The sequence below is a fragment of the Hyperolius riggenbachi genome, chromosome 4 (genome assembly GCF_040937935.1).
Source record: "Hyperolius riggenbachi isolate aHypRig1 chromosome 4, aHypRig1.pri, whole genome shotgun sequence".
NCBI lineage: Eukaryota > Metazoa > Chordata > Amphibia > Anura > Hyperoliidae > Hyperolius > Hyperolius riggenbachi.
In genome coordinates, this window is record NC_090649.1 from 124934482 (window position 1) to 124947565 (window position 13084).

The 13084-nt window shown below is 41.9% G+C and overlaps 1 protein-coding gene across 1 annotated transcript in view; it reads left to right on the forward strand.

Moving 5' to 3' along the window:
* The first annotated feature begins 6411 nt into the window (after positions 1–6411).
* Positions 6412–13084, forward strand: part of LOC137570503 (vesicle-associated membrane protein 2-like) — a 49831-nt gene continuing 43158 nt past the window's right edge. Inside the window, exon 1 of the mRNA XM_068279177.1 lies at positions 6412–6475. Within this exon, the coding sequence (XP_068135278.1) occupies positions 6474–6475 (2 nt within the window). The 5' untranslated portion in view covers positions 6412–6473. The remainder of the gene's footprint in view (positions 6476–13084) is intronic.

Below are 13084 nucleotides of genomic sequence, written 5' to 3' on the forward strand. Positions count from 1 at the left end.
GATCGATGGCTGAAATCGACCAGTGTATGGGCCCCTTTAGGCAGTGACATGATGCAGTGCACTGGACAAAATAATCGCATTGCTAATGTGATGCTATGCTATTGTAATGCTATATTCACATCGGTGCTTTAGCGGTGGAATGCGCTTGAATCTGTTGACATAACATGGTGCATGCACTGACTGCAGTCTTGTTTTTACTAGATACACACATCAAGGTGTCACTGTGAAAAACAGACTGAACACAGGAAATAACATAACACAAAATCCTGTGCATGAGCGATTCAGCCATTTCCTGTTTACAGCCATTCCATCCTCTTTTCAAAGGACTGAAATCTGAACTTCCTTTTTGCAAACAATGGGCTTGATTCACAAAACAGTGCTAACTGTTAGCATGCGATGTGCCACTCGCTGTCTTTTGCGCACGCAAAGCCCCGCGATCGCAGACATTTGCTGCACGATAACAAAACTTTTGCAAGCAACGTGCGCAAATGTCCGCGAAAAGCACTTCGCGTGCTAACTGCCCGTTTTGTGAATCAAGCCCAATAAATGTATAATAATGGACTTTCCTGGTGATTAAAGCTTGCCATGGCCACTCGATCGATTTATAAAAATTAAAACATATTAATAAAAACATTTCTACAGGGTCCTAGTGTCACAGACCGCTAGGCCGGTCTGCGGATGGGGTAAATCGATTAGCGTCAGAAATCCTCTCACATGGTCATTTGTTCATCACGAAGGGTAACCCGCGTTCGCAATTTGATGAACTGACTCGCGAAAGGGAGCGTTCTGATACCAACCGATTCACCACACACATACAATTCAAAGATCTGCCACCAAGCGAGTTACACAGCCCGCTACTGTAATTTTACTAGGACTTCGAGAACGCTCTATTAACCCTTAGCAGTATGCAAGAATCTGGGTCAGATCGTTATGTCTGGGCTGGGTTCTCGCATACGGGTTATAAGTGTATACTTCTATTAAACACAGGGTAGCGATTTCAGGAGAATAGGTACGATTGTGTATGTTCAGCAACAGGTCTAAACCGCTAAACGATTTTTAAAACGTTTAATAACAAAAATGCATTACATACAGTTATATACACCTACTAACATATAAACACAGAGCTTAAAAATAAAAAGGAAATCAGAAAATTCTTACTTAGCTAGCTGAGCAGTCCATTTGAAGCATGAAGAAAAATAGTCCAGTTTAAAGGTAGGCATTCAGGTTAAAAGTCCCTTGTACACAACATGCGCCCGGTTTTCCTTGAGCACATGTCTGGACTTCTCTGGTCGATGGAAATTGAAGAACTGAGGGAGGAGTTCCTCGCAAACACTTTTTACTGACCTGAGTTTTGGGGCGGTCACTACCTGGAAAGTAGGTGTGTTTAAGGCAGGGTTACCTCCTGGCAGTCAAGTTGCCACCTACAGACTCAGAGCAAGGAATGTACCAATTATTAATAATTTGTGTGACTCGGCCCAAGATTGGTGCATCGCAAATCCGAGACCATATTCATAAGCAGCATGCGACTCTGTATTAAATGAGGCTATACATTCCTAGTCTGTCACATTCGCTCTACGCAGGCCGGATAAAGTGGATTCTCTACCGATTCCTGATAGCTAGAAAAGTGCACTTCCTGTGTAGGATAGAACTGATTCCTAAGTATCAGGAAATGTAATTTTTGTCTTGCTGTGCCAACCTCATTTTGAATTATTAATACATAAAGTTCTCTTTGTCTGAAGCTTATGAGTTTGGGAGGGAATTTTGAATTTCAACCAGTTTGAGCTGGCTTGGGGAACATGAGCTGGGTGACCAAATGGCGTCTCGGCAGGGGAGCTAGCCACTTGTGACATTCTTTCCTAACACAGGATGTGGGGGAGGGCTGCTGCTCTCAGTAAGAGAGAGGGAAATTGACATCTATTGTGCATTTACCCAGGACTGACAGGAACTGTGCACGACCATGCGAAAATCGATGGCGATTTTGCGCACGACTTTCCGTAATATTCGTCACACCTAGTTTTAAACATATCCTAATTTAAATAACAGTTTGTACATTGTACATCTTTTTACAATAAATATACTGAAAGTGTCTGTCTGGTTTCTGGCAGGCTGTGTCCAGTAGTCTTATTGCCAGAGGACAGGGAGGGAGTTCTGTTCCCAGATCAGAGCAGATCACCTGACCCATCCCATCTACTCCCAGTGCACTCTCTGTAGCCAGCACTGCAACTACAGCTCTTCCTTGTTCAGTGTGTTATGAATCATTTATAAACTTCCCTGTGTGTTTATTAAAGGCATGTGTTCCCCTCATCACCTGCTCTGCCTGAATATGAAACCATTTCTAACTGCGTTTTTAACTTTCTTTTTTTTTACAAACATTCATCCATTAGACCCTTCCCGTTCCTCTCTGCGACTGCATCTCCTAGTAAGTGAGTACCTAACTTTTTCCCCAGAAGGTTACAGTTCTCCACTGAAGGCAAAAAAGAGTGTCAGGTGCAGGTATTGTGATTTTTTGAATTTAGAGAGCAAAATGGCAGCCCTATGACACATGTTGTCACTGGATCAGATCAGATCAGATATTATTTACTTATTCAGAACATGGCAGAGATGACATCAAGTGAAGGAAGATTTACCGTAGTTTAGGTTTGCATTAAAGTGAACCTCCAGACTAAAAACCGACTCAGCAGCACTGAAAAGGCCTGGTGTTTCTTTAACAGTTTCACAGCATCAGAACTTTGTTTCTCTTATACAAGCCTCATTTTTAGCTGCACAGAAGAAAACTGCCCGGGCATTTTTCCCCTGATGCTGTGCAAAGCATCTGCTGTTTTGGTGCAATTTTTTTTTTTTACATTTTGAATTTGACATTTGAAGCCTAGTGTGTGCAGCTGGGAGGGGTTATCAGGACAAAGGACAGTTGGAACTGTGTATTATGCTCCTTGTCACCTCCTTTCAACCAAAAAGATGGCTGCCCCCATGACAAAGATGGCAGCCCCCATGAATCACAAACATTTGCCTGTTCTTTTAAAACCGGATGGGTAAAAAATTATATTACCTATCTATTCTAATTAACATAACTAATGTAACTTAATGACAGTATATTTGTTTAGGCTGAAGTTCCCCTTTAAGCCTGTGTGTATAGGCGCACAGCTGTATATAAGCAGAGCTATACAATGCATCTTTCAGTTTGAAAGTTTTATTTTCTAAACATACTTAAAATGTAAACTTATCAACACAAATGCTTTGAAAATAAGCCTTGTTGAATTTGGGGCATTAAAGGTTCCCATATACTATGTTTCATATTCTTACATTAAGCTTTGCTTTTTGGTAGAGGGCTTTTTGGTCTCTTTTAGTTATTTATACCTTCCAGGTGGTTCTGGGTGTAGGTCCAGGTATTCCTTAGTACTATCTGTGCAAGCCCTATGCCATAGAGCCATATCATTCTATACAATGACTATTGAGGACCGATAAGTCAGAAACAGTCCGTATACATGTTGGATTGATGTGGTTCTGGAAATTGTATTAGCTACAGGATCCCTATACACTACAGGTTCTGGATGTGCAGCCTGGATTTCAGGGTCATAAAGAGTTGATTTGCATATTCAGGTGTGATGCATCATGGGAAACCACAGTTGCTCACTTACAGCTGAATTATAGCAAATACCTCCTGTTTTAAGAAGGCAACATTACATTTAACATCATTCAGTGTGACCAGGAATAGCCATGTGTACAGCAAGCATAGCTCAGATATACAGAGGCGGAGTGTTTCTTTAGTGCCCAGCATGGCAGCACACTGCTGTAAGCGGGCAGCATTTATTGTAAATCAATGGCAGAATATGCTATGTCCCGCAGTGTTTCATGTGTATTGCCGAGTGGTGTGAAATGGCCCTCAGTGTGGTTACTAAGCAGAATGTAAGCTGTATACAGGAAAACAATCTCTATTGTAGTAAATGTAGTAAATATCATTTAACTCAGCTTCTGCTCTTTAAATCACGGAGTAAATGAATATGATACAGGAGAATAATCACAGCCTCCACCAGCATTTCACAGCCGAGATCTGCACATTAATAGTAATTACTGCTGTATGCTGATTGCTTTCACACTTTTCTCCTAGAGGTGGATGAACTGTATATACTTGTCAGCACCATTTTAGTCACTGCTGTTGTTGCCTGGATACGCTGCTGTGCAGCCAATCACTATGGCCCCTGTGGAGCTGCGTCAGTTACCACTCTCATCGCTGCCATAAGTATTTCCTTGCGCGGAAACTTTATATCTATTCATGATGAGTGCCATTAAGCAACCTATATACAACTATCACATAGAAATGCAGCAGAATATCTTTATAGTAAACTTGAACTGACCTGGCAAATTAGTTTACAATATCAGACGTTTACTATATCAGAATTCATTATACATTGTACAGTATATTTATGGTGGGGACCTGGGACTGAGTTTACTGTGACCAGAGGTTTACTATATCAGAGTTTATACAAAACACGTTACAGATAAAACCAACAATAGTGTAGTTCCACCCCTAATTAATAGCCAACTTCACAACCAACAAACAAAATGGGGCTTTGGATGAACAATATTCGTCTTTTAATTCTTCTTATCAATAAAGGTCTTCACAGTTGTGGACACACAGGTAAACACAGTTTCCAGATATCCAAATCACAAACAAACGACTGCCTGACACGTGTTTCACGATCAAGGATCGCTTCCTCAGAGGCATACAGTATACATGTACATCACATATGGACCCTCATGTAACCAAAGACCGCAATCTGCAAGGATATGAAGACCATGACTAATGGACCATGTCCACAGCGCACCGCCAACTCCACGAGTGCGGAAGATGTCACTCGTGGAGTTGGTGGTGTGCTGTGGACATGGTCCATTAGTCGTGGTCTTCATATCCTTGCAGATTGCGGTCTTTGGTTACATGAGGGTCCATATGTGATGTACATGTATACTGTATGCCTCTGAGGAAGCGATCCTTGATCGTGAAACACGTGTCAGGCAGTCGTTTGTTTGTGATTTGGATATCTGGAAACTGTGTTTACCTGTGTGTCCGCAACTGTGAAGACCTTTATTGATAAGAAGAATTAAAAGACGAATATTGTTCATCCAAAGCCCCATTTTGTTTGTTGGTTGTGAAGTTGGCTATATCAGAGTTTGCTATTAGCAAGATTCTACAGTAACAGAAACTCTGGACAGCAATTCAAAGACGCAAAAATATTCTCGATTAACCTATGTGTATGTTTTTGGGATGTTGGAGGAAGCTGGAGTGCAAGAATGAAACCCACACAAACATAGAAAAACATACAAACTCTGTGCAGATAGTGATTTGAATGAGTTCTGCAGGCATGCACAGTGCCCAATAGAATAAGTTTTGCAGAGTGTAGAAATGCACAGTGCTCAGTAAAATAATTTTTGCAGACACACACAGTGTTCAGTAAGCATGTGAAGTGCTCAGAAGAATCAATTCTGCAGACATGCACAATGCTCAGTAAAATAAGTTTTGCAGACATGCACAGTGCTCTCAGTAAGGGAGGGAACATTGCCGATTTGCTCAAGTGTGACCCCTGTCTAAAATATTTTTAGGCAGACATGCGCAGTGCTCAGTAGAGTACGTTTTTGCAGACATGCACAGTGCTCAGTAGACTAAGTTCAGCACACTTGGAATAAAGTCCTGTAGACACACAAAGTGCTCAATAGAATAAGTTCAGCAGCCGTGGAACGAGTTCTGCAGAAACGCGCAGCGCTCAGTAGAATAAGTTCTGCAGACATGCGCAGTGCTCAATAGAATAAGTTCATCCGGGATGGAAGGAGTTCTGCAGACATGTGCCATCACACACTGGTTGCTGTTAGACTGAGAGGCGTCCCGAGCCCCCAACCCCCCCCCCCCCCCCCCCACACACACACACACTTTAATCTCTAGTTATCTGGCTTGCAGTTAATGCCATGTATCTCCTTCTCTTGTTTGTCTCTGCTTCAAACACAATAGGGGAATGATAGCTGGGTGAGTTGCTCTCCTACACTGCGCCCTGAGGCTGGAGCCTCTCTTGCCTCTGCCTTGGCCTGGCCCTGGCTTTAGGATAATCTAAAAAAGCAAATGCTCATCTGTTTCAAAACCTGAACATTCTTTCAGATGAGTGAGACTATTGCACTGCATGAGTGCCACACCCCAGCAGCATGGAGAAGGGGGATGAACACCGAAATAGCCGAAAACAGCCCAAGCTTTAGCTTGATGATTTGTTTTTCCTCACATACCGTGTGACCCACTTTATCACTTCCTCAGCTTTCTGTTCTGTCTGTACTTGTAGATGTGTTAATTAAGAACCCCTGTCTATCCTCCCACCTCCTCCTCCTCCATCTGTGACACTCCCTGTGCTGGGTGCTGCCGCCACCATCTCTGTGACAGATCCCTCTGTGCTCCGGTGAATAGAAGACCTGAGATCTTCAGCGACTCCCAAGCAATTATGTAAGTAGAGCAGCGGGAGCTGTCCATACACACAGTGCTGAACCCTCACTATACCGCACAGAGCACAGCATGCCTTCCCAGGTACAGCGGGACCTCGGTTTGCGAGCATAAGTTGTTCTGGAATGTAATCCAAAGCACTCTTATATCAAAGAGAATTTCCCATTTCAACTCAGATGATTCGTTCCACTATTCAAAAACATTTATAGAAAAATATTCAATACAAAATACTGTACTGTATAATAAGGCAAACATGTATACAGTAAAGCAAATTACCCAGGACTTTACTTTTGAAAAGAATGGTGGCTGATGTGAGGGAGACAGGAGGATGAGGGTTATTGTGAAGAAAGACTTTCAGTATCACAGAATCATTGGTATCTCTTAGTTCAACCAAATATTTTTCTTATTGTTTGACTTTTTACAAGGAACTTATCCATTGACAGGTGCTTTTGCCGCCTTTTAAGGATTTCACAGAAATGTTTTATTGAACAGTTACTTATTACACTCTGATTACTGCAGCATCAAAAGGATGGAAGACTCAGTTGTACCGACTTGACACAACAAAATGTTTGCTTGTCTTAGGCAGGGGACAGACTTGACTGTTTTCATGCAGTTTGTCTGCACAAAAAAACTGATTTAAACTTAGAATTCATGTTCATCAATGGGCTAGTTCACAAACCTGATGTCTGCACATTTTGTCAGTTTTCAATCTCTATCAATGACATTAGCTGCTGTGAAAAGTGAAAAATGTGCGTGATTTTCTGCATACAAACACACATGGGTCTTGATTCACTAAACCCTGATAACCTATATAATGGCCGTGCTAGCATTTTTGCGATTTCACATTTTCGCAAATTTTCACGTGCAAATGCGCACAAAAACGCAAAACCGCTAGCGCGGCCCTGATATGAGTTATCAAGGTTTAGTGAATCAAACCCATTGTGTGCAGGAAACTCATGCAGAAAAATGTGTATAGGGCATGTCTTCTCACATACATTACTCTAGTCACACAGTGCTGAACCCCCTCTGTACTGTATAAGGCATGTCTTCTCACATACATTACTCTAGTCACACAGTGCTGAACCCCCTCTGTACTGTATAGGGCATGTCTTCTCACATACATTACTCTAGTCACACAGTGCTGAACCCCCTCTGTACTGTATAAGGCATGTCTTCTCACATACATTACTCTAGTCACACAGTGTAAACACCCTCTGTACTGTACAGCACATGTCTTCTCACATACATAACTCTAGTCACACAGTGTAAAAACCCTCTGTACTGTATATAGGGTATGTCTTCTCACATACATTACTCTAGTCACACAGTGTAAACACCTGCTGCACTGTATATAGGGTATGTCTTCTCACATACATTACTCTAGTCACACAGTGCTGAACCCCCTCTGTACTGTATAAGGCATGTCTTCTCACATACATTACTCTAGTCACACAGTGCTGAACCCCCTCTGTACTGTATAAGGCATGTCTTCTCACATACATTACTCTAGTCACACAGTGTAAACACCTGCTGCACTGTATATAGGGTATGTCTTCTCACATACATTACTCTAGTCACACAGTGCTGAACCCCCTCTGTACTGTATAAGGCATGTCTTCTCACATACATTACTCTAGTCACACAGTGCTGAACCCCCTCTGTACTGTATAAGGCATGTCTTCTCACATACATTATTCTAGTCACACAGTGTAAACACCCTCTGTACTGTACAGCACATGTCTTCTCACATACATTACTCTAGTCACACAGTGTAAACACCCCCTGTACTGTACAGCACATGTCTTCTCACATACATTACTCTAGTCACACAGTGTAAACACCTGCTGCACTGTATATAGGGTATGTCTTCTCACATACATTACTCTAGTCACACAGTGTAAACACCTGCTGCACTGTATATAGGGTATGTCTTCTCACATACATTACTCTAGTCACACAGTGTAAACACCCCCTGTACTGTACAGCACATGTCTTCTCACATACATAACTCTAGTCACACAGTGTAAAAACCCTCTGTACTGTATATAGGGTATGTCTTCTCACATACATTACTCTAGTCACACAGTGTAAACCCCCTCTGTACTGTACAGCACATGTCTTCTCACATACATTACTCTAGTCACACAGTGTAAACACCTGCTGCACTGTATATAGGGTATGTCTTCTCACATACATTACTCTAGTCACACAGTGCTGAACCCCCTCTGTACTGTATAGGGCATGTCTTCTCACATACATTACTCTAGTCACACAGTGTAAACACCCCCTGTACTGTACAGCACATGTCTTCTCACATACATTACTCTAGTCACACAGTGTAAACACCCTCTGTACTGTATAGGGCATGTCTTCTCACATACATTACTCTAGTCACACAGTGCTGACCCCCCTCTGTGTACTGTATATAGGGTATGTCTTCTCAGATACATTACTCTAGTCACACAGTGTAAACACCTGCTGTACTGTATATAGGGTATGTCTGTGCAAATACAACTCTCTAGTCACACAGCGCCAGAGGTGGTGCCAGTTGGGGAGGTTACAATGATAGAAATAGAGCTGCAGGAGCTGTCCATACAGAAAGTGCTGAACTGTAAGAGCACAGTACAGTACATGTTTTCCTGTAGTCGATCTCTCTAGTAGTCACACAGAGCTGACTATCCTCCCGCACTGTGCATGTATTCCCAAATACAACTCTCTAGTCACACAGTGCTGAATCCACTAGGTACTGTACAGTGCATTTCTTCTGAAATAAACTTTAGTCACACAGTGCCAGAGGTGGTGCCAGATGGGGAGGTTACAGTTATGGGAGTAGAGCTGCAGGAGCTGTCCAGACACACAGTGCTGAACCCTCACTAAACTCCACAACATGTCTTCCTAGATCTTCTCTCTAGTCACTAATGGAACATGTCTCTTGTGAATATCTGCATGTCATTAAGGCATGCCTGTTGTTGGTGTTATTGTAAATTGCAGACTACTGATATCTACCTGCCTTTAGTATTATTTGCCTATCTGTGCTATCACACTATGATATAGTATGTATTAGCTGCTTGGCATTGATACACAAAACTTACCTAACAAACTTTCTCACATTACCTATGAACTTATGATTTATCTCTCCTGATCTGTCTGAAAGCAGTTTTAAACTCTGACAAAATATTCAATAAAAAACGTGTTTTCCTACTTTTTATAACCCATACAATTATCATATTTGTTTTTGCGCACAAGTATTATTCATTTAGAAATTATAAGTTCCCAAAGTTCAGTTTATTTACTTTGAAAGCTGCTGGTGCATTGTATTCATAACTGTTGTATTTCTAGTGTAAATGCACCCAGTACTGATTTCCGAGCAGTGTTTCAGTTCAGGACTCATTAGTAGAAGTTTCTGCACAGTCAGAGAATGTTTACTTAATTGTATCAAGTGAAGAATGTAAACACAATATAATGTTATCACCAGTTCAGATGCGGCTGTCCCTGCAGGGGAAAAAGTCAGTTCTGTGATTTAACCCCTTGAATGCTCTTTTACTTTAAAAAATAGTGTTAGTAAATAATCTTTTAGAGCAAAGAAGAAATGCTGGATTTCATTCCACTTTAAAGCAGAACTAAAAGAACTTCCTCTATGCTAATGAAGATTAGCCACAGCATCATAACCCAGAGGCAAAAAATCTTCATTACAGTTTATGGAAATCCTAAAAAAAACCTGAAGTTTTACTTGAATTCACTTCAATAGATGCACTGAAAGGGTTAAGCCTATGTTTATAAAGGGCAGCGAGCTGCCAAGGCACAGATCACACACAGCTCGCAGATCTGATTCACAGCTGCTGATAAGACCCTATGATCTAGCTAATCAAGCACAGAGCACAATCCAGTGAATTGATTAAGCAACCATACATGAAATAAAGACTTTTTATTTCACTTAAAGGATACCTGAACTGAGAGGGATATGGGGGCTGTCATGTTTATTTCCTTTTATACAATACCAGTTGCCTGGCATCCTGCTCTTTGGCTGCAGCAGACTCTGGATCACCTACAACAAGCATGCAGCTAATCTAGTCAGGCTTCAGTCAGAAACATTTGATCTGCATGCTTGTTCAGGGTCTATGACTAAACGTATTAATGGCAGATGATTCAAAGGACAGCCAATAAAACTGGTATTGTTTAAAAGGAAATAAATATGACAGCCTCCATATCCCTCACAGCTCAGGTGCCCTTTAACTCGTGATTTATATCCCCTTATTTATCTTGTGAATTCAATATTTATATAGATACACAAAAAATAAGTAAGATTACAAATTGCTGTTCAGTTACTAAGTTACTAAGTTACTAAGGGGTATATTCAGAAAACAGTGGTAAAATTGAAGTGTGTAGATTGCAGTCTTACATGCATTACGCCATTGGTGTAACACACATTATGCTAGCACAGGGGTGGACAAACTATTTGACTCGAGGGCCACATGGAGTTCTCAAGTTTGAGCGCGAGGCTGGGCCAGAATAGGAGTGAGAGTGCTGTGGTTAAAAATGGGTGTGGCCATGACAGGATGTGGACGGGGCTAACTTTAATGTAATGCAAAGAAAGTGGGACTTTTTTGTCCAAACCATATGGTTGGTGTGTGATTGACTGGGGGTCATGCTTAGCGTTGTGGAACCGATTCATTTTTTTAATTGATTTTAGCATATTGGTGGTTTGTACTTTTTTGCATAATGAATTAATTTTTTTTTTCATATGTCACTTATCCTATTTGAGTAATGGTACCTAATTCACTTCATCCAAACCGTCACTTCCTCAGAGGCTAAAGGCTGCCATACACTGGTCGACTGCCACCAGATCGACCAGCAGATAGATCTCTCTGTGATCGAATCTGATCAGAGAGGGATCTATTGGCTGCCTACACTGCACACAGATTTTGAATCGATTTCAACATGAAATCGATTCACAACCTGTGGAATTGCTGCTGCCTCGCGCCCCCTGCCAGCAGCAATACATCACCTGTCCGCCGGCGCTAGTCCCCGGGTCCCCGCAGTCTCTCAATTCTTTCAGCGTCCTCCTCAATCTTCTCTTCACTTCCTGTCCCATCCTGTGACAAGGAAGTTCAAACAGTAGAGTGCCCTCTACTGTTTCAACTTTGCCTTCTCACAGGACGGGACAGGAAGAGAAGACGCCAGAAGAAGTGAGAGACTGTGGGGACCGGGGGACTCACCCCTGCGGACAGGTGATGTATTGCTGCATCGGTCATCGCCATATCGAGCGCCGCTAATGATGATCTGACGAACTGCTAGCGATCGAGCTAAATTTTCGGGTGGAAATCGGTCGATCGGTCAACATTTGTGTAACGATTTCACAGCAGATTCGATCAGTTATCGAATCTGCTGTATTTCGATGAGAAATTGTTTTAGTGTATGGGTACCATAAGTGTAATTCGCATCACCTCATCACAAAAAAAGGGTGTAACAATTTGCCCAAGATAGAACCGGACAGTAATAACAAGGACACCCCTCGTCCTGTATCATGTTGTCTATTTTCTCGGCACTAGGTCAAGTCACCTAGACGCAAACTGATCAAAAGAATTCATAAGTAGATATTATAGGCTAAGCAGACTGGCATCAGTGTATTTCGTAAAGCATGACCTGTCTGCCCAATAGAGTCCTGCCATGTGGCTTCTGTATGTTGTGCCAGTCCTATGAACAATAACATAAAAAAGACAGATTGAGAAATAAAGAATGATACCTTTGAAATAAACACAGAGACAATGGGAGTCTGGTTGGTGCAGTATGTTCAGTAGAAATGGGGTAAAACCTAGTAGAGGGTGGTACTCACAAGATGAGGCTGCTATGAAGGACAACCAACCAATAGCCTTTTGGAGAACATCTGTCTCCACTCGGGTACAGGAACCACCACTGTACTTCAGTTGCTATCCTTCAAAAAAGTTTTGGGAACTAGAAACAGCTGGCGCAAGGCTGCCCTCCCTTGGAGGGTAACAAACATATTAAGGGGAAGATGCACCCAGGAAGGGCAAAATACATAAAAATCCTTAAAATCCAAATAGTAGGAGGCTTACCTAAAAGATGTATTTTGGATAGAAAAAAAGTTTATTTGCACTAGGGCAATGCGTTTCGTGAGCACAATCAACTTATTTCATTAGGCCAAATATCAGAGCCAGTATACTACATAACCTGTCATTGAGCGCCTTACACTAAACAGCCTGGCATTGGGTGTATCATACTAAACAGCCTGGCATTGAGTGTATCATACTAAATAGCCTGGCGTTGAGTGCCTCATACTAAACAGCCTGGCATTGAGTGCCTCATAGTAAATAGCCTGGCGTTGAATGCCTCATACTAAATAGCTTGGCATTGAGTGCCTCATACTAAACAGCCTGGCATTGAGTGCCTCATACTAAATAGCCTGGCATTGAGTGCCTCATAGTAAATAGCCTGGCGTTGAGTGCCTCATACTAAATAGCCTGGCATTGAGTGCCTCATACTAAACAGCCTGGCATTGAGTGTAAAATACTAAATAGCCTGGCGTTGAGTGCCTCATACTAATAACCTGGCGTTGAGTGCCTCATACTAAATAGCCTGGTGTTGATTGCCTCA